Source organism: Hyperolius riggenbachi, chromosome 7 (genome assembly GCF_040937935.1).
Source record: "Hyperolius riggenbachi isolate aHypRig1 chromosome 7, aHypRig1.pri, whole genome shotgun sequence".
NCBI lineage: Eukaryota > Metazoa > Chordata > Amphibia > Anura > Hyperoliidae > Hyperolius > Hyperolius riggenbachi.
Window position 1 is genome coordinate 39798496 of NC_090652.1, and position 20729 is coordinate 39819224.

Genomic DNA, 20729 nt, shown 5'->3' on the forward strand with positions numbered 1-20729 from the left:
ATGATGCTGACTCTGGATATAAAACAGTGGGTGGTGCATGCATCATATGTCAGTGAGCGGTGCATGCGGTCATATGTCAGTGAAACCCATGGTCCGCTGTTCTCTTCAGGCTGGTTGTAGGTGAGTTGATGCCTAATAACATTTGCAAGACAAGAAGAATGGCACCAGCACTGGATATACAGTACTGTACAAATAAGCAGCCTGGGGAAAATGAGGAATACAGGTAGTCCCCGGCTTACGAACGACCCATCGATACGAATGCCCACCGATCCACCGCAATGATGTCATGAAGCCGGGGACTACCTCTCGTGCCCCCTTTCCTAAGGCAGAGTATGCGCAGCAGAAGCTGCAACAAGTCTCACCTCTTCCATGGTGTCCAGGGCCAATCAGCAAAGTCCTTTCTCCCTTCAATGTTCCTCCCAGCGGCTTCAATAGCATCGCGTAATGACGCAATCAAAAGGAGATAGATAAACTGACATGTTCAGAGAATCAGAAATCCTTTTTGGTAAACTAAGGACTATGCAACTGAGTGCACAGTGCCATTTCTTGTTTATTCATAAATCGATTTGTTATGTTCAGTAGTCACTGAGGCCCGATAACTGAAACATGGTTTATTCACCGGAGTGACAAACTATCTACACAAACAGCGTCTTTTCCTTGTGTTCCTAGCCAGGGCAGGACAGGAACCTACAACCCACCACCACAGTATAGATAATCTTATGCAGTAAATAACTAGAACAGTGACATCTGCAGGCCAGATGTATGAACACCACAAGTTGCCATCAGTTTTCAGTATTTGCTTGCATTTTACAAAACTTGAACCAAAGGAGAAGTGTGCTATTCATTTTCTTTTTAATTTTGCAAACAGTCAGCAGTGACATTACGCCTTATCCCAACCAAAGAATTAGCTTCATCAGCACCCCTCAATGTTGGAAAATTAGTTGCATCATAGTTTGCTTATTTTTATTAATATTGATATATATTCTATTGATCAAAAAACGTTATACTAAACATATACACACTACCCCAAACAAATCCCATTATATGAAACGCATACAAGGCATCCTCCTGCATACCACTATTATTCCCCATCAAGCCTCAGGGTACGTTTCCACTTGAGCGGAGCGATTTGCTCGCGGAAACCGCGTCAACGAATCTGCATGCGGTTGCGGATTCGTTGACGTTTCCATGCGAATTTTCACGCGGAATCGCCCGCGGTTTTAACGACGCGATTTTAACCATGTCAATGCCGGCGAGCATTGACATGGGTTTTTAGACGAAATCGCACGGGGAAAACCGCAAGACTAAAGAGCTTGCGGTTTTCCTATTTAGTTACATTACCGACGATTCGCGTGCAGGTGTGCGGCGTGCGAATTCTGACGGCTCTGCTGTGCAGATTTTATCTGCATAGCGAGCCGCACAGAATTCCTGACAAGTGGAAACGGCGCCATCCACTTGTATTGGTTGAGCGAATCTGCATGCAGGAAACGCATGCAGATTCGCTCGAGTGGAAACGTACCCTCACATATCCTTGGACTTCTCCTAACCCCCCTTACCACCCCCCATCCCAAAACACACTCTCATGCACTCCACACCCCCTACTAATACCGCAAAATGAAATTATGCACAATAAACGGAAGATATCCTCCCACATCTGTTTCAAAACAGACTACTTTTTAGGGCCACTCATCTCCCTCTCCTCATCTTTCATCTCCTCTACTCTATCATTTAGAAAGGTGAAATCTCCCCTCTTCAATCCACAATTGAACAAGGTTCAGGGTATTTCCATTTTCTAATAATAAGTTTTCTTATTGGAATAAAAGCATCCCGCAGGTTTACAGTTAAACGGTTACAAGTCTCGGCTCCACCGCGGATAGTACAGAGCCACTCGCTTCCACTGCTCGTCCTGCTTCCGGGTGACGTCAATGCGCTCCTCCAACTCCGCCCTACGCGTTTCGTCACGCTCCGTGACTCATTCAGGGGCCCCTGAATGAGTCACGGAGCGTGACGAAACGCGTAGGGCGGAGTCGGAGGAGCGCATTGACGTCACCCGGAAGCAGGACGAGCAGTGGAAGCGAGTGGCTCTGTACTATCCGCAGTGGAGCCGAGACTTGTAACCGTTTAAAGGGGAACTTCAGCCTAAACAAACATACTGTCATCAAGTTACATTAGTTATGTTAATTAGAATAGATAGGTAATGTAATCTCTTACCCATCCTGTTTTAAAAGAATAGGCAAATGCTTGTGATTCATGGGGGCTGCCATCTTTGTCATGGGGGCAGCCATCTTTTTGGTTGAAAGGAGGTGACAAGGAGAAGGAGACACAGTTCCAACTATCCTGTGTCCTGATAACCCCTCCCAGCGGCACACGCTAGGCTTCAAATGTCAAATTCAAAATGTAAAGAAAAAAAATTGCACCAAAACAGCAGAACGAGAACAAAATCAGAAATCCCATCATGCTCTGCACAGCATCAGGGGAAAACTGCCCGGGCATTTTTCCCCTGTGCAGCTAAAAATGAGGCTTGTATAAGAGAAACAAAGTTCTGATGCTGTGAAACTGTTAAAGAAACACCAGGCCTTTTCAGTGCTGCTGAGTCGATTTTTAGTCCGGAGGTTCACTTTAACTGTAAGCCTGTGGGATGCTTTTATTCCAATAAATGGATTAGTGAGCTACATCTGCTTCATTCTCCTTGGCTGGCAAAGCAGTGTGGTTGTGATATGCAATAGAGCAAGACGCTCTTTCGGTGAGTGCGGGCACGAAGGGGGGATTTGTTACATTTCCCTCTCAAGGTGGTGGCACTACCCCCAGGTGTGCGTCAGGAGGTGCTAGCTATAGCTTGATATAAGCAGTACTGGGCACTATATGCATTTTATGATTTTACAGGGATTGAAGTATGCGCAGTGATTGATACAAGTATTACTGATTGAGGTGGAGTGAACCCCTTGTAATTGCGATCCCATGTCTCTGTGAGTGTGGTATTTCCAGTGGAGTGCAGTATCTCTTGAGAAGATTTAATAATACGTTTTCTAGAAATGTGCTATTCATACCCCTGCCCTGTAGCGGGACAGATACAAATGGCGCATAGCTTAACTTACATTATATAACGCTATTTAGCGTTATAAGTGTTAAAAAAAAATGGTGCACGCTGAGTGAGTTACACTTATAATGCTAAATAGTGTTATAAGGGCTTGATTCACTAAACCGTGATAACTCAAATATCACACCTTATGAAAAGATATCACACCTTATCAAAGATATCACACCTTATCAAAGTTAACATGCCTTATCAGAGTAGCATAGCAAGCACTATGAGCCTGCAGGGGCTCAGGGCAGGACGAGTGCCATTGCCAATTAGCAGGCATAGGTTTGTAGTGCTCGCTGTGCTACTCTGATAAGGGATTTTAACTTTGGTAAGGTGTGATATCTTTGATAGGGTGTGATATCTTTTCATAAGGCATGATCTTTGAGTTATCACGGTTTAGTGAATCAAGCCTTAAGTGTTAAAAAATGCAGGGGGCTAGTGTTGGGCAGTGGGGGTGGGAAGGGGAGAGTATTGGGCAGTGGGGGTGGGAAGGGGAGAGTGTTGGGCAGCAGGGTTGGGAGGGGGAGAGTGTTGGGCAGCAGGGGTCGGAGGGGGAGAGTGTTGGGCAGCGGGGTCGGATGGGGGAGAGTGTTAGGCAGCGGGAGTCGGAGGGGAGAGTGTTGGGCAGCGGGGGTCGGAGGGGGAGAGTATTAGGCAGCGGGGGTGGGAGGGGAAGAGTGTTGGGCAGCGGGGGTCGGAGGGGGAGAGTGTTGGGCACGGGGGTGGGAGGGGGAGAGTGTTAGGCTGCGGGGGTCGGAGGGGGAGTGTGTTAGGCTGCGGGGGTCGGAGGGGGAGAGTGTTAGGCAGCGGGGGTGGGAGGGGGAGAGTGTTAGGCAGCGGGGGTGGTAGGGGGAGAGTGTTAGGCAGCAGGGGTGGGAGGAAGAGGTTGTTAGGCAGCAGGGGTGGGAGGGGGAGAGTGTTAGGCAGCGGGGGTCAGAGGGGAGAGTGTTGGGCAGCGGGGGTGAGAGGGGGAGAGTGTTAGGCAGCGGGGGTGGGAGGGGGAGAGTGTTAGGCAGCGGGATCGGAGGGGGAGAGTGCTAGGCATCAGGGGTGGGAGGGGGAGAGTGTTAGGCAGCGGGATCGGAGGAGGAGAGTGTTAGGCAGCGGGATCAGAGGGGGAGAGTGTTAGGCAGCGAGGGTCGGAGGGGGAGAGTGTTAGGCAGCGAGGGTCGGAGGGGGAGAGTGTTGGGCAGCGGGAGTCGGAGGGGAGAGTGTTGGGCAGCGGGGGTCGGAGGGGGAGAGTGTTAGGCAGCGGGGGTCGGAGGGGGAGAGTGTTGAGCAGCAGGGGTCGGAGGGGGAGAGTGTTGGGCAGCGGGAGTCGGAGGGGAGAGTGTTGGGCAGCGGGAGTCGGAGGGGGAGAGTGTTGGGCAGCGGGAGTCGGAGGGGAGAGTGTTGGGCAGCGGGAGTCGGAGGGGAGAGTGTTGGGCAGCGGGAGTCGGAGGGGAGAGTGTTGGGCAGCGGGGGTCGGAGGGGGAGAGTGTTAGGCAGCGGGGGTCGGAGGGGGAGAGTGTTGCGCAGCAGGGGTCGGAGGGGGAGAGTGTTAGGCAGCGGGAGTCGGAGGGGAGAGTGTTGGGCAGCGGGGGTCGGAGGGGGAGAGTGTTAGGCAGCGGGGGTCGGAGGGGGAGAGTGTTGAGCAGCAGGGGTCGGAGGGGGAGAGTGTTGGGCAGCGGGAGTCGGAGGGGAGAGTGTTGGGCAGCGGGAGTCGGAGGGGGAGAGTGTTGGGCAGCGGGAGTCGGAGGGGAGAGTGTTGGGCAGCGGGAGTCGGAGGGGAGAGTGTTGGGCAGCGGGAGTCGGAGGGGAGAGTGTTGGGCAGCGGGGGTCGGAGGGGGAGAGTGTTAGGCAGCGGGGGTCGGAGGGGGAGAGTGTTGCGCAGCAGGGGTCGGAGGGGGAGAGTGTTAGGCAGCGGGAGTCGGAGGGGAGAGTGTTGGGCAGCGGGGGTCGGAGGGGGAGAGTGTTAGGCAGCGGGGGTTGGAGGGGGAGAGTGTTGTGCAGCAGGGGTCGGAGGGGGAGAGTGTTAGGCAGCGAGTTCGGAGGGGGAGAGTGTTAGGCAGCGGGAGTCGGAAGGGGAGAGTGCTTGGCAGTGGGGGTGGGAAGGGAAGAGTGTTGGGCATTGGGGGTCGGAGGGGGAGAGTGTTGGGCAGTGGGGGTGGGAAGGGGAGAGTGTTGGGCAGTGGGGGTGGGAAGAGGGAGAGTGTTAGGCAGCGAGGGTCGGAGGGGGAGAGTGTTAGGCAGCGGGAGTCGGAAGGGGAGCGTGTTGGGCATTGGGGGTCGGAGGGGGAGAATGTTGGGCAGCGGGGGTCGGAGGGGGAGAGTGTTAGGCTGTGGGAGGGTTTAGTGTGAGAGCAGGTGACACAGGCAGAGGGGTTTGTATACATTACCTGGTTCCTGATGATCGCCTCTGCTCTCCACTTCCTACTTAGTTTAAATGAGTCCGGCAGTCAGCCAATCAACATGCGGCTTCAGTCACCGCATGGTGATTGGCTGGCTGCATTACTCTTGCAAACTAAACCCGGAAGTGGAGAGAAGACGGGATCGCTGGCACCAGATCGCCGGGGCATGAGAGATGCAGCTAATGACATCTCATTACTAAAGTTATTTAACGTTTCAGGACATTTCTGAAACGTTAAATAACTTTAGTAGCAAGATGCCATTATCGGCATCACTCCGCGCCATTTTTCACAGGCGCCCTTTTCGACTGTATCCAGCCTGTAGGGGTCACTTTTACATAATTTATTGACAATGCATTTTAGAGTCCTGTCTAGACTGTACTGACTGACAAGCTATGCATTTATATAGCAATTGCAGCCTCAGCCTGTTAACCAACCAATATTCTCTACTCTGTGTCCTTGACATCAATACACAACACTGATAGAAGTGGGATACTAGATCTTTTATTCTCGGTACTTAATGATAAATGTAACAATTTACAAAATACAGTATTCAGTTTGTAACGTACACTGAGTGCAGAGATATGTGATATAACATTGTGCCAGGAGTTCTTTGATGATTGGTTCATTATGGAGTTTGGCAGAAGGTGTTATTGTCGGGGTCACCCCAATCTTTCACATAACCGCACAGCGCTCTTATTTGCCTCTGGGCTGTTCCCTCATAATTAGAATTACTGCCGGTGTGCTATATTAGTCATTTCATGACACACCGCAGCTTTCAAATCATTGAAGATGTCATCATATGAATCATTGTTGCTGATCACGCTTTGTCCGTGTTCATCAAAGTGTCTCTGATCTGTGGGAGAGAGAGAAAAAAAAATCAATGGTTTTCATAGTATATTCATTAAATTAATAATCAGGCCTCACAGCACAAATTTTAAAACACTGCATTCCAAATTATTATGCAAATTGTATTTAAGTGTCATAAAGATTAAATATTTAGTTCTTCAATTAATCTCATTATAACAAACTTGGGTATAGTAAATATTTGGGTATAGTATTAGTAAACTACCTCTACAGCTCCCGGCCAATCACTATTATAAGTCTATGGGAGCAACGCCTGGTATAAAAAGCTCTGATAAAAAGTAAACATGTTTTTTGTCCCCTACGCGATGCTGACTCTGGATATAGTAAACAGGGAGCGGAACATGCGTCATATGTCAGCATGCAGTGCATGCATCATATGTCAGCATGCAGTGCATGCATCATATGTCAGTGTGCGGTGCATGCATCATATGTCAGTGTGCGGTGCATGCATCATATGTCAGTGGGTGGTGCATGCATCATATGTCAGTGTGTGGAACATGTGTCATATGTCAGTGTGCGGCACATGTGTTATACGTCAGTGTGCGGTGCATGCATCATATCAGTGTGAGGTGTATGTGTCATATGTCAGTGTGTGGTACATGTGTCATATGTCAGTGTGCGGTGCATGCATCATATCAGTGTGTGGTACATGTGTCATATGTCAGTGTGTGCGGCACATGCGTCATATGTCAGTGTGCGGTGCATGCATCATATCAGTGTGAGGTGTATGTGTCATATGTCAGTGTGCGGTACATGCGTCATATGTCAGTGTGCGGTACATGCGTCATATGTCAGTGTGCGGTGCATGCATCATATCAGTGTGAGGTGTATGTGTCATATGTCAGTGTGCGGTGCATGCATCATATGTCACTGGGTGGTGCATGCATCATATGTCAGTGTGTGGAACATGTGTCATATGTCAGTGTGCGGCACATGCGTCATATGTCAGTGTGCGGTGCATGCATCATATCAGTGTGAGGTGTATGTGTCATATGTCAGTGTGTGGTACATGCGTCATATGTCAGTGTACGGTGCATGCATCATATCAGTGTGAGGTGTATGTGTCATATGTCAGTGTGTGGTACATGTGTCATGTCAGTGTGCGGCACATGCGTCATATGTCAGTGTGCGGTGCATGCATCATATCAGTGTGAGGTGTATGTGTCATATGTCAGTGTGTGGTACATGCGTCATATGTCAGTGTACGGTGCATGCATCATATCAGTGTGAGGTGTATGTGTCATATGTCAGTGTGTGGCACATGTGTCATATGTCAGGCCTAGTGCACACCAAAAAACGCTAGCAGATCCGCAAAATGCTAGCAGATTTTGAAACGCTTTTTCTTCTTTTTCTGTAGCGTTTCAGCTAGCGTTTTGCGGTTTTGTCTAGCGGTTTTGGTGTAGTAGATGTCCTTTATTGTTACAGTAAAGCTGTTACTGAACAGCTACTGTAACAAAAAACGCCTTGCAAACCGCTCTGAAGTGCCGTTTTTCAGAGCGGTTTGCGTTTTTCCTATACTTAACATTGAGGCAGAAACGCATCCGCAATCCAAAATCTGCTGCAGCCCGGGAGTATGCGTTTCTGCAAAACGCCTCCCGCTCTGGTGTGCACCAGCCCATTGAGATACATTACCCTAGCGGATCCGCACCCGCAGGCGGATCGCAAACCACAGCGGAAACGCTCTGGTGTGCACTAGGCCTAAGTGTGCGGCACATGTGTCATATGTCAGTGTGCGGTGCATGCATCATATCAGTGTGAGGTGTATGTGTCATATGTCAGTGTGTGATACATGCGTCATATGTCAGTGTGCGGCACATGCGTCATATGTCAGTGTGCAGTGCATGCATCATATCAGTGTGAGGGGTATGTGTCATATGTCAGTGTGTGGTACATGCGTCATATGTCAGTGTGCAGTGCATGCATCATATCAGTGTGAGGGGTATGTGTCATATGTCAGTGTGTGGTACATGCGTCATATGTCAGTGTGCAGTGCATGCATCATATCAGTGTGAGGTGTATGTGTCATATGTCAGTGTGTGATACATGCGTCATATGTCAGTGTGCGGCACATGCGTCATATGTCAGTGTGCAGTGCATGCATCATATCAGTGTGAGGGGTATGTGTCATATGTCAGTGTGTGGTACATGCGTCATATGTCAGTGTGCAGTGCATGCATCATATCAGTGTGAGGTGTATGTGTCATATGTCAGTGTGCGGCACATGCGTCATATGTCATTGGGTGGTGCATGCATCATATCAGTGTGAGGTGTATGTGTCATATGTCAGTGTGTGGTACATGTGTCATGTCAGTGTGCGGCACATGCGTCATATGTCAGTGTGCGGTGCATGCATCATATCAGTGTGAGGTGTATGTGTCATATGTCAGTGTGTGGTACATGCGTCATATGTCAGTGTGCGGTGCATGCATCATATCAGTGTGAGGTGTATGTGTCATATGTCAGTGTGTGGTACATGCGTCATATGTCAGTGTGCAGTGCATGCATCATATCAGTGTGAGGTGTATGTGTCATATGTCAGTGTGCGGCACATGCGTCATATGTCAGTGTACGGTGCATGCATCATATCAGTGTGAGGTGTATGTGTCATATGTCAGTGTGTGGTACATGTGTCATGTCAGTGTGCGGCACATGCGTCATATGTCAGTGTGCGGTGCATGCATCATATCAGTGTGAGGTGTATGTGTCATATGTCAGTGTGTGGTACATGCGTCATATGTCAGTGTGCGGTGCATGCATCATATCAGTGTGAGGTGTATGTGTCATATGTCAGTGTGTGGTACATGCGTCATATGTCAGTGTGCGGCACATGCGTCATATGTCAGTGTGCGGTGCATGCATCATATCAGTGTGAGGTGTATGTGTCATATGTCAGTGTGCGGTGCATGCATCATATCAGTGTGAGGTGTATGTGTCATATGTCAGTGTGTGGTACATGCGTCATATGTCAGTGTGCGGCACATGCGTCATATGTCAGTGTGCGGTGCATGCATCATATCAGTGTGAGGTGTATGTGTCATATGTCAGTGTGCGGTGCATGCATCATATCAGTGTGAGGTGTATGTGTCATATGTCAGTGTGTGGAACGTGTCATATGTCAGTGTGCGGCACATGCGTCATATGTCAGTGTGCGGTGCATGCGTCATATGTCAGTATACGGCACATGCGTCATATGTCAGTGTGCGGTGCATGCATCATATCAGTGTGAGGTGTATGTGTCATATGTCAGTGTGCGGCACATGCGTCATATGTCAGTGTGCGGGGCATGCGTCATATGTCAGTGTGCGGTGCATGCATCATATCAGTGTGAGGTGTATGTGTCATATGTCAGTGTGTGGTACATGTGTCATATGTCCATGTGCGGTGCATGCATCATATCAGTGTGAGGTGTATGTGTCATATGTCAGTGTGTGGTACATGCGTCATATGTCAGTGTGTGGTACATGCGTCATATGTCAGTGTGCGGTGCATGCATCATATCAGTGTGAGGTGTATGTGTCATATGTCAGTGTGTGGTACATGCGTCATATGTCAGTGTGCGGCACATGCGTCATATGTCAGTGTGTGGTGCATTCATCATATCAGTGTGCGGTGCATGCATCATATCAGTGTGTGGAACATGTGTCATATGTCAGTGTGCGGCACATGCGTCATGTCAGTGTGCGGTGCATGCATCATATCAGTGTGAGGTGTATGTGTCATATGTCAGTGTGTGGTACATGTGTCATATGTCAGTGTGCGGCACATGCGTCATATGTCAGTGCGGTGCATGCATCATATCAGTGTGAGGTGCATGCATCATATGTCAGTGGGTGGTGCATGCGGTCAAATGTCAGTGGGCGGTGCATGCGGTCATATGTCAGTGTGCGGTGCATGCATCATATGTCAGTGTGCGGTGCATGCATCATATCAGTGTGAGGTGCATGCATCATATGTCAGTGGGTGGTGTATGTGTCATATGTCAGTGTGTGGAACATGTGTCATATGTCAGTGTGCGGCACATGCGTCATATGTCAGTGTGCGGTGCATGCATTATATCAGTGTGAGGTGTATGTGTCATATGTCAGTGTGCGGTGCATGTGCCATATGTCAGTGTGCGGTGCATGCGTCATATGTCAGTGTGCGGCACATGCGTCATATGTCAGTGTGTGGCGCATGCGTCATATGTCAGTGTGCGGTGCATGTGCCATATGTCAGTGTGTGGTACATGCGTCATATGTCAGTGTGCGGTGCATGCATCATATGTCAGTGTGTGGAACATGCGTCATATGTCAGTGTGCGGTGCATGCATCATATCAGTGTGTGGAACATGTGTCATATGTCAGTGTGTGGTACATGCGTCATATGTCAGTGTGCGGCACATGCGTCATATGTCAGTGTGCGGTGCATGCATCATATCAGTGTGAGGTGTATGTGTCATATGTCAGTGTGTGGAACATGTGTTATATGTCAGTGTGCGGCACATGCGTCATATGTCAGTGTGCGGTGCATGCATCATATCAGTGTGTGGTACATGCGTCATATGTCAGTGTGCGGTGCATGCATCATATCAGTGTGAGGTGTATGTGTCATATGTCAGTGTGTGGTACATGCGTCATATGTCAGTGTGCGGCACATGCGTCATATGTCAGTGTGCGGTGCATGCATCATATCAGTGTGAGGTGTATGTGTCATATGTCAGTGTGCGGTGCATGCATCATATCAGTGTGAGGTGTATGTGTCATATGTCAGTGTGTGGAACATGTGTTATATGTCAGTGTGCGGCACATGCGTCATATGTCAGTGTGTGGTGCATGCATCATATCAGTGTGTGGTACATGTGTCATATGTCAGTGTGTGCGGCACATGCGTCATATGTCAGTGTGAGGTGTATGTGTCATATGTCAGTGTGTGCGGCACATGCGTCATACGTCAGTGTGCGGTGCATGCATCATATCAGTGTGAGGTGTATGTGTCATATGTCAGTGTGTGGTACATGCGTCATATGTCAGTGTGTGCGGCACATGCGTCATATGTCAGTGTGTGCGGCACATGCGTCATACGTCAGTGTGCGGTGCATGCATCATATCAGTGTGAGGTGTATGTGTCATATGTCAGTGTGTGGTACATGCGTCATATGTCAGTGTGTGCGGCACATGCGTCATATGTCAGTGTGCGGTGCATGCATGTATACAAACGCCTGTAGATCCACAGCGGACTCCGTCAAAGTGATCAAATTTGCTGACGACACCACCATCGTCGGCCTCATCACCCAAAATTATGAGGAAGCGTACCGCCACCAGGTTGAGAGCATCTGCCACTGGTGCAGGGAGAACGGGCTGGTCCTAAACACGGCAAAGACTGTTGAGATGATTGTTGATTTTAGGAAGCACGCCAACCCCCCTCCTCCAATCCGTATTGATGACAAAGAAGTTGAAAGAGTTCCCTGTGTCCGACTTCTGGGCACAATCATCTCCAACGATCTGAAATGGAAGGCCAACACCTCCCACATCCAGAGGAAAGCCCAGCAGAGATTATTCTTTCTCCGCCAACTGAAGAAGTTCGGTATGTCCCCAAAACTTCTGACCAACTTCTACTCCGCTACGATTGAATCTGTCCTCTGCTCTTCCATCCTAGTCTGGTATGCCGGCTCCTCCGCTAGCGGCAGACACAAATTGCAGAGAGTCATCAGATCAGCGGAGAGAATCATCGGTAAACCGCTACCTGCTCTGGACCTCCTCTACCACTCAAGGCTGCGCTCCAGAGCTTTGAGGATTGCAAATGACCCCTCATACCCAGGAAACCGGTTATTCAGCCAGCTCCCTTTGGGCCGGAGGTATCGGTCCATCTACACCAGGACTACCAGACACAGAAACAGCTTCTTCCCCTCAGCTGTGAACTCACTGAACTCTCTCCACACACTCCCTACTATAACGTTATTTTGTAATTATAGAAGAATTGCGCGGTTTTTCGCTTGTATGCTTTGTGTGATACAGTGTTGTTGATCCTTCTGATGTATTCTGTGTGCCCTATCCTGCTGTCTCTGTATGTAAATGTGTGATATAGTGTTGATCCTTCTGATGTATTCTGTGTGCCCTATACTACTTGTATCCTGTACGTGCCAAAACCAATTCCCAGTCGTGCTTGGCGAAAATAAAGACTCTGATTCTCTCTGATTCTCTGATCATATCAGTGTGAGGTGTATGTGTCATATGTCAGTGAGTGGTACATGCATCATATGTCAGTGTGCGGCACATGCGTCATATGTCAGTGTGCGGTGCATGCATCATATCAGTGTGAGGTGTATGTGTCATATGTCAGTGTGGTACATGTGTCATATGTCAGTGTGCGGTGCATGCGTCATATGTCAGTGTGAAGTGCATGCACCAAATATCAGTGTGCGGTGCATGCATCATATCAGTGTGAGGTGTATGTGTCATATGTCAGTGTGTGGTACATGTGTCATGTCAGTGGGCGGTGCATGCGCCATATGTCAGTGGGCAGTGCATGCATCATATGTCATTATGAATCCCCTGGTCTGCTGTTCTCTTCAGGCTGGTTGCAGGTGAGTTGATGCCAGATAAGATTTGTAAGACAAGAAAGTAGCACCAGCACTGGATATACAGTATTGTATACAGTATACAGTATAAAGCAGCCTGGGAAGAATGGGGAATAATGTGAACATAAACAAGTTGATGCAGTGTTACCATTTCCACTTTGTTATCACCTATATAAATGTCGTCACAGTCCTCCTAGGGATTGTAAGCACTCCCAGGTATCTCTTTCCCTTGTTAATGATGACGCTCCTGGTAGCGTGTGGAGTGCAGTACAGGCTTTCACTTGTAGTGCAGATCAGAGTGGGCCTACTTGCTGCAAAACTAAGGAGAGTGGAGAGGAGAGTGCTAAGTCCAGCCTACGGAGGTATCAGAGCCACTCACATGATTGGCTGCATTTTGAAGCGAGGCTTAATGATTGGCTCGAGTGTGAGCAGAAAGTTTTGCAGGACGTGCTACAAGTCTCACCCGCAGAGATATCTGAGCCACTCACAGGAAACGAGTGGCCAGCACTATTCAGTGAAGGCTGTGATTTTTTTTAGGGAGCCCTGGATACTGTACCAGCAATTTATCCTGCCTGGCTATACAGCCCTAAGGTATACTTAACCTTGTAGTCCACCAAATGTGCAAGTTCTTCTACTGTACCTCCAATGAGAGGACAGAGTTGGTCCATTGTAGCAGGGAATGTACCAGGGCACGCTGGGCCATTTCTAGGACGATTTCTGATATAGTAAACCACTTTTCTGGTCGCTTGAAGTTTACTATAATGAGATTTTACTGTGTCTCAGGGCACTTTTGATCACTACTGCGTAGTACGCAGTGGGCGGCATTGAGGGAGAAGACCTAGAGGCACGCACGCAGTGCTTCCGATGCCTGGAACGCAGAAGCGGAGGTGAGTAATTCATTCCCCCGCCCTCTGCTGCTGACTGACATTCCCCACCCGCTGCCACACTCACGCTGAGGGGGAGCCACCGGTAAGGGAGGGGGGGGGGTCTGGCCCCCCTCCCCACCGCTGTGTGCCTGCTCCTCCTTCCTGTGCTGCCTGCTACCCCCTCCTGCTGACCCGGCCCCTCCACCATGGCCAGCCTGGCTCCGCCCCCAGACTTAGCGCCTCCTGAGGAAGACGCCTCACTTGGCATCATGGATGGGCCGGGCCTGATATTAGTGCATAAAACCACACAGTTATGCAATTTGTTTCCTTTCCTTAGAAGTAAACAAAACATCAAGATTCTTGCAGATATAATACAAGAGACACCTTGAACCGTAGTAGGTTAATACAATGAAAGTTGCAATTAGTTGCCAAATTACGGTATGCGTTGTGAACACTTTAAGGAAGTAATTAAAAGTGCCCACCACAGCCGAGTTTGGACCAGCTTCTGGAATCTAACTTTAATGATTTAGGAATTTTAAGACAAGAAAAAAGGGAAAGAGAAAATATATTTAGAAAAATGCAAAATTACTTTTATTCACCAATATCCATAAAATTCTATTCAATAAAAGTAGAAGACCAAAGCCCTGCACATATGGGATTGCAGAAAGGGGTTCCCCCCTAGGCATTAATATAGTTCCGGATATCAAAAAAACTGGCCAGTTATTTGTTGTTTAAAAAAGAACTACAAAGAAGAGAACCTGTAACAAAAAATAGTCCCCCTGGGAGGTACTCACCTTGGGAGGGGGAAGCCTCAGGGTCCCAATGAGGCTTCCCCCTCCCCTGTAGCTGCAGGCAGTCCAGCGCTGGCTCCCCGAAGTGTCCCGGAATCCTCCCCTGACAAGCCTGATAAGCGCTGATATATTTACCTTCCCTGGCTCCAGCGGGGGCGCTGTTGCGGCTCTCCACAGGGAGATAGGGGGAAATAGCCAATCTCTATCGGGTCCGCTCTACCACACAAGTGCAGAAGATTTGCGCCTGCGCAGTAGAGTGGGCCAACAGCGATCGGCTATTTTCGCCTATCTCCGTGCAGAGAGCGGATACTGCGCCTGCGCTGGGGCCGGGGAGGGTAATATTTACATCGCCACCGCTCCGGGAGGATTTTTGCCGCTGCTGTGGGACTGAGGAGGACGGGGTAAGCCTCAATAGGATCCGGAGACTTCCCCCACCCGAGGTGAGTACCCCCCAGGGGAGGTTGTTCTCAGTACAGGTTTTCTTTAATAAGCTGGATAATAGTTTTTCCACCCTGAAGGCAATCCAGAGCATGCACTAACACCAGTGTTGTCATAGAGAGTTAAATGTCTCCAATATCTTTTTGAGAGAATATTGCAGACATTTAACTCTCTATGACAACACTGGAGTTAGTGTATGCTCCGGATTGCCTTCAGGGTGGAAAAACTATTATCCAACTTATTAAGGAGTTCTTTTTTTGTAAACAACAAATAACTGGCCAGTTTTTTTGATATCCGGAACTATATTAATTGTAAAAACAAAACCGAGGACACCAAGAGCCCAATAGTGCAATATTGTCTGGTAAGCTCAATATATAATGTAATGTCAAAAGTTCTTATACTCACAAAGGTGGGTTACCATCAGGCAACCACTTGACAGGCAGGTGGGGAGTATTAGTACCTGACCCCACTCAGGTATAAAAGTCGCTCTCTGTAGATAGGAAAATGGGGAAAGAACCCCTCCACCAGGGGTGGACTTAATAGTGCTGTAATATGTACGAACAGAGGCGCCAAGCAGAGTAAAACAATGTTCTAAAAATGATAAAAAGAGGGAAGTCGAGGTGGACTTACCTCCCTCTGGTAGTGGACATATACTCAAATGCAGAGTAAAAATATATACAATTTATTCACAGCTCCATAAATATGAATTTATGGAGTTGTGAATAAATTGTATATTTTTTACTCTGCATTTGAGTATATGTCCACTACCAGAGGGAGGTAAGTCCACCTCGACTTCCCTCTTTTTATCATTTTTAGAACATTGTTTTACTCTATGGAACTATATTAATGTACAGTGACCAGATTTTTCTTGGCTCAACCTGGGACGTGAGGGTGCTAATGCGGCGCACTTTTTGGGCGTGTCCATGACCACGATGGAAAAATAGGCGTGTCCATGACATGGTGTGGGCAGAGAGAACTGTAACGTAACTCTGAGGCAGTGGGCCAGAGTTTCCTCCCGAAACAAAGATAGGCAAAGAGACCCTAAAGGTAGTTAGGCAATGTTCCCCAAATACATAAGAAAGTAGTGTACCCACAATGATGTGGTGAAATGGGAGAGTTGCATCATGGATGTCAGTCCATGAAATGCACTCTGTAAAGTGCTGCAGAAGATGCAAGTGCTATATAAATACATAATAGTGATATGGTGGGACATTAGACTTTGACTATGGCTGGGATTAGATTGTGTGCGAAATCTGCAGAAGCTGCTGATGCTAGAGTATTAGCATTCCATTTATTAATCACGAGCCCCCAAAATGGCAAATGCTGCAATAATAACCCCAAAGTAGCAAATGCAGTCTCTATGACCATCAAATAATAAGTGCAGCAACCGTTACCTCATGAATTACAATAAATGTTACCTCCCACAATTGAAATGCAACTACCGTTACCTCTAAAATAAGAAATGCAACAGAAAACAATTACTCCGACTCTGCATATGGTAAATGAGGCAAACATTAGCTCATGCGGCAACAGATTCCCACAGCTGGGACACCCGGGGGCCAAAAGTGGGACATAACCTGGGACACATTGCAGCCTAGGACAGGGGACCCTGAACCTGGGATGTGTCCCCGGTAAAACGGGACGTCTGGTCAGGGTAATTCATGCCTAGGGGGGAAACCCCTTTCTGCAATCCCATATGTGCAGGGCTTTGGTCTTCTACTTTTATTGAATAGAATGTTATGGATATTGGTGAATAAAAGTAATTTTGCATTTTTTTTAAATATATTTTCTCTTTCCCTTTTTTCTTGTCTTAAAATTGTTAGTGAGGGGTCTTAGAACCAGGGAAGCATATTTCTATATATGATATACTAGACCTAGGTATATATAATATTTAATGATTTAGGGCCATAGACAGGTGAGAGATATAGGAGAGAATATTAAATAACGTAATGGATATTCTTATAATTAGCTCCATAGTTGCACATCCCCGTACTGTGGAAAGCTGACTTACTTTGAGATCTGTTATCCAAGCCCCGCATCGGTGGTGGGTTATAGGAGACCTGTTGAGTTGGCTGGATTTGCTTGATGAAAAGATTCATTCTGCGGGTCTGAGTGGGTGGACTGCTCGCACTGCTAAATATTGGGTGTCTCGCCATGAAGTCCATGTGAGCTACAAGGAGCAAAGGGAAAAATGCAGTAACAGTCGTGGTTCCAAAATTTCATACAGCTTCATGTGATTTGTATATGAATGAGGAAGCTGGGTAATATCAGGTTGATTTTTGGGGGGCAAACATTATTATGGTTAATGGAAAAGAAAAGTCTTTATGAGTTAATTGTCCAACTCTTGCAAGGTGAGAAGCTCCTCCTCCCCCCATGGCATAGCAATAAGGGCTGCAGACAAAGGGGCTGATTCAAGAAGCTGGTCCATGACCAGCACCACGACTCTATATTCGCTCTTGCAGCGTGGCGTGCCTTCCTTAGTTACGCAGGCTGCTTCCATAGCAACGCACATTCCTTGAAGCACACGCCTTTTTTTTTGTATGGGTCACGTACACATGACGTCGGCTTTTGTGACTGGCTGCTGGGGTGGATGTGCTGATGATGTCAGTTCCTCTTCCACGGCTTGGCTGATGGTGTGGAACGCAGTGAGGACTCCTGCCTTCCAGTTGCTGGTAAAACAGCACTGATTGGTACATTTCTGTGTTTCTGGGTGGTTCCTGTCATTTTTGTTGTTTGGGCTGCCCTGATTGGTGCTTATGTGTGACACCTGTTTGGTGGGTGTTTTGGCACAGCTCGCAGGTAAATGGTCTTGATTGAGATTTGTAAGTTATGGGATCAGTTCCCCATCAGGTCCACCAGTTGTTCCCGCCTAGCTACATCCTGACTGGAGTTTTACCTGGGGGAGGGCTATTTAAGGGTGATGTGCACATGTGTTGTTTGGCTTATGCAATTTCAAAAAGGGCACTGCTGCCTGAAACAGCATCTGTTATTGCGATGGCTGTCTGCTTGGTGCATTAAAAAAGCATTAAAAAAGCATATAATTACATTACTTGTGTGGTGCCGATCCATTCTTGAAGTTGGATTCGTGTATGCCCCTTGGGACACAGGCAGGGATCGAGGCACAGTGGCACACCAATGTCTCCTGCTGTGGTGCACCTTCTGATTGCTGGTTCTAGGCAGGGCCGGATTACCAACCAGGCAACAAAAGCAGTCGCTTGGGGCCCCATTCAGAGTCAAAGGGGCCCCATCAGCACATAAACCAGCCCTCGCCATCCTGTCAGCGGTGGCTGGATGGTATAATGGTTAAAGGGACTCTGAGCAGTGCAGTAACTATGAAAAGATGCATATCATTTTAAAGCTCTCTTTCTCCTCTTTCTAATGATATATAAACGGCCGCCCTATGCCTTTTAGTTTTCGCTATTTTCGCGATCGAAATCGCGGCCACAGGACGGCTTTTCTCCAAAGTCGGCAGCTCGATTCAGCACAATGCAATGAAATATAAGGAACCCAGGGGGATATAAACACAAACATCATGCTGGTAGGTGTGAGGATGTAATTAATTAGTTGTGGGTATGCTTAAAGGCATACCCACAGGCACTGCTCGGAGTACCTTTAAGGGCTCTGCCTCTGACACAGGAGACCAGGGTTCGAATCTCGGCTCTGCCTGTTCAGTAAGCCAGCACCTATTCAGTAGGAGACCTTAGGCAAGTCTCTCTAACACTGCTACTGCCTATAGGGCGCGTCCTAGTGGCTGCAGCTCTGGCGTTTTGAGTCCGCCAGGAGAAAAGCGCAATATAAATGTTATTTGTCTTGTCTTGTCTTGTCAAATGATGCCGTGCGCTGCTGATTGTCTTCAGAGCCAGGCTCTCCTCCTAGGTCCCCTTCCTGCTACTGTGCGCTCTGCCGCTGCCCACTCCGCCATCCCTTCCTACAGAGAACCACAGCTGCAGCAAGAATGATAGCAGCAGATGGCAAACGCTCACTCACCTATCCATGATCCAAGCGATAGAGATCCCGTCATCTGAAACCCATAGGGTTGCCAGGTCGGCTGATGGAAAAAAACGGACAGGGGGTGGAGTTAGGGGTGGAGTTAGCTGCGGAGTCAGAAGCGCACTTTTATGTAGAGTGGGGCTAAGCAATGGGCTTTTTTAAAAAAATTTTTTATAGTATTTATATCGCACTGACATCTTCTGCAGCACATTACAGAGTACATAGCCATGTCACTAACTGTCCTCACCAGTAGTACTGGTCCAGTGCACATAAGAGACAGTTTTTCACCAGTAACTGCACATAAGAGACAGCTTTTCACCAGTAAATGCACATTATAAGAGACCTGCAGGTCACTGAAGTTCACACACTGGCTTGCTGCCACGCTGTCAAGGAGCTGATTTGTTACAGCGTGTCTCCTGTGGGGAGAAACTCCATGAATGCTGCTAAGCTTGCTGAATCAACAAGGTGCACTGAAGGCTATCTACACTGACGGTAGAGGACATCCAAGCAGTCAGCTGAACCCAGCGGTGGTGAGAGCCCGCATGGGCAATGTGCATTCATTGTTAGCCGTGTATGGCTGAGGGGTGCATAATCTGCTTTTGGAACTGTACCTACACCTTGAACTGTGTTTTACTAAGATTGTCCTATCTGAAAAGCAATAATTTGCAATTGAACTGAGGAGGATGCCTGGTGAGCAGTGCAATCGCACCTACAACTATTATAGACTATAAACAGTCATCAAGCGGAAAGTGTCAGTATACTGAGTCAGCTTTACAGTGTGGCAGATTAAGAATCACAGAGGATGTATATTGCAGCATCTGGGCTGTGGGTTTAAAGCATTCACCTAACCAAGTCAGATTTGCATTGTGGAGTATCCACTAAGTCTGTCACTAAGTTTGAGTATGATTGCTTTGCTGCTATGTGTGGTTCAGTGTGTATGGTCAGCCGACATCTAGCTATACACGGCCGTGTATTTTAGGGGGGGATAAGGGAGTTTTATGTGACCGCATTTTGATTCAATAAACTTTTGTGATATTTGCTAGTAGACGCTCTCCATTGTTTTTCTATCCTTATGTCCTGTATATGGAAAGCGGCTCCCCTGACAAGGGTATCAGATACTTTTTATATCTTCTTGCGCTCCTCAATTAATGTTTAACATTATAAGAGACACCTTTTCGCCAGTAAATGCACAGAATAAGAGACAGCTTTTCCCCAGTAAATGCACAAGAGACAGCTTTTCACCAGTAAATGCACATAATAAGAGACAGCTTTTCACCAGTAAATGCACAAAAGAGACAGCTTTTCACCACTAAATGCACATAATGACAAACAGCCAGTGTTCCCACTATATGTAGCCAGGGATATATGTGCCCAGTATATGTAGCCAGGGGGTATATATGTCCCAGTATATGTAGGCAGGGGTGTAAATGTCCCAGTATACGTAGGCAGGGGTATATATGTCCCAGTATATGTAGCCAGGGGGTATATGTGCCCAGAATAGGTAGCCAGGGGGTATATGTGCCCAGAATAGGTAGCCAGGAGCTATATGTGCCCAGAATAGGTAGCCAGGGGCTATATGTGCCCAGAATAGGTAGCCAGGGGCTATATGTGCCCGGAATAGGTAGCCAGGGGCTATATGTGCCCGGAATAGGTAGCCAGGGGGTATATGTGCCCAGAATAGGTAGCCAGGGGCTATATGTGCCCAGAATAGGTAGCCAGGGGGTATATGTGCCCGGAATAGGTAGCCAGGGG

General features: G+C 48.0%; 1 protein-coding gene across 3 annotated transcripts in view; it reads right to left on the reverse strand.

The window, feature by feature from the left end:
- Positions 1–5957: 5957 nt before the first annotated feature.
- The window catches only part of LOC137524266 (uncharacterized), a 168802-nt gene continuing 154030 nt past the window's right edge, over positions 5958–20729 (reverse strand). For all 3 annotated transcript variants that reach the window (XM_068243936.1, XM_068243938.1, XM_068243937.1), the window contains 2 exons: positions 16999–17157; positions 5958–6325 (listed from right to left, as the gene is read on the reverse strand). In XM_068243936.1, the coding sequence (XP_068100037.1) occupies positions 6201–6325; positions 16999–17157 (284 nt within the window). In that variant the 3' untranslated portion in view covers positions 5958–6200. The remainder of the gene's footprint in view (positions 6326–16998; positions 17158–20729) is intronic.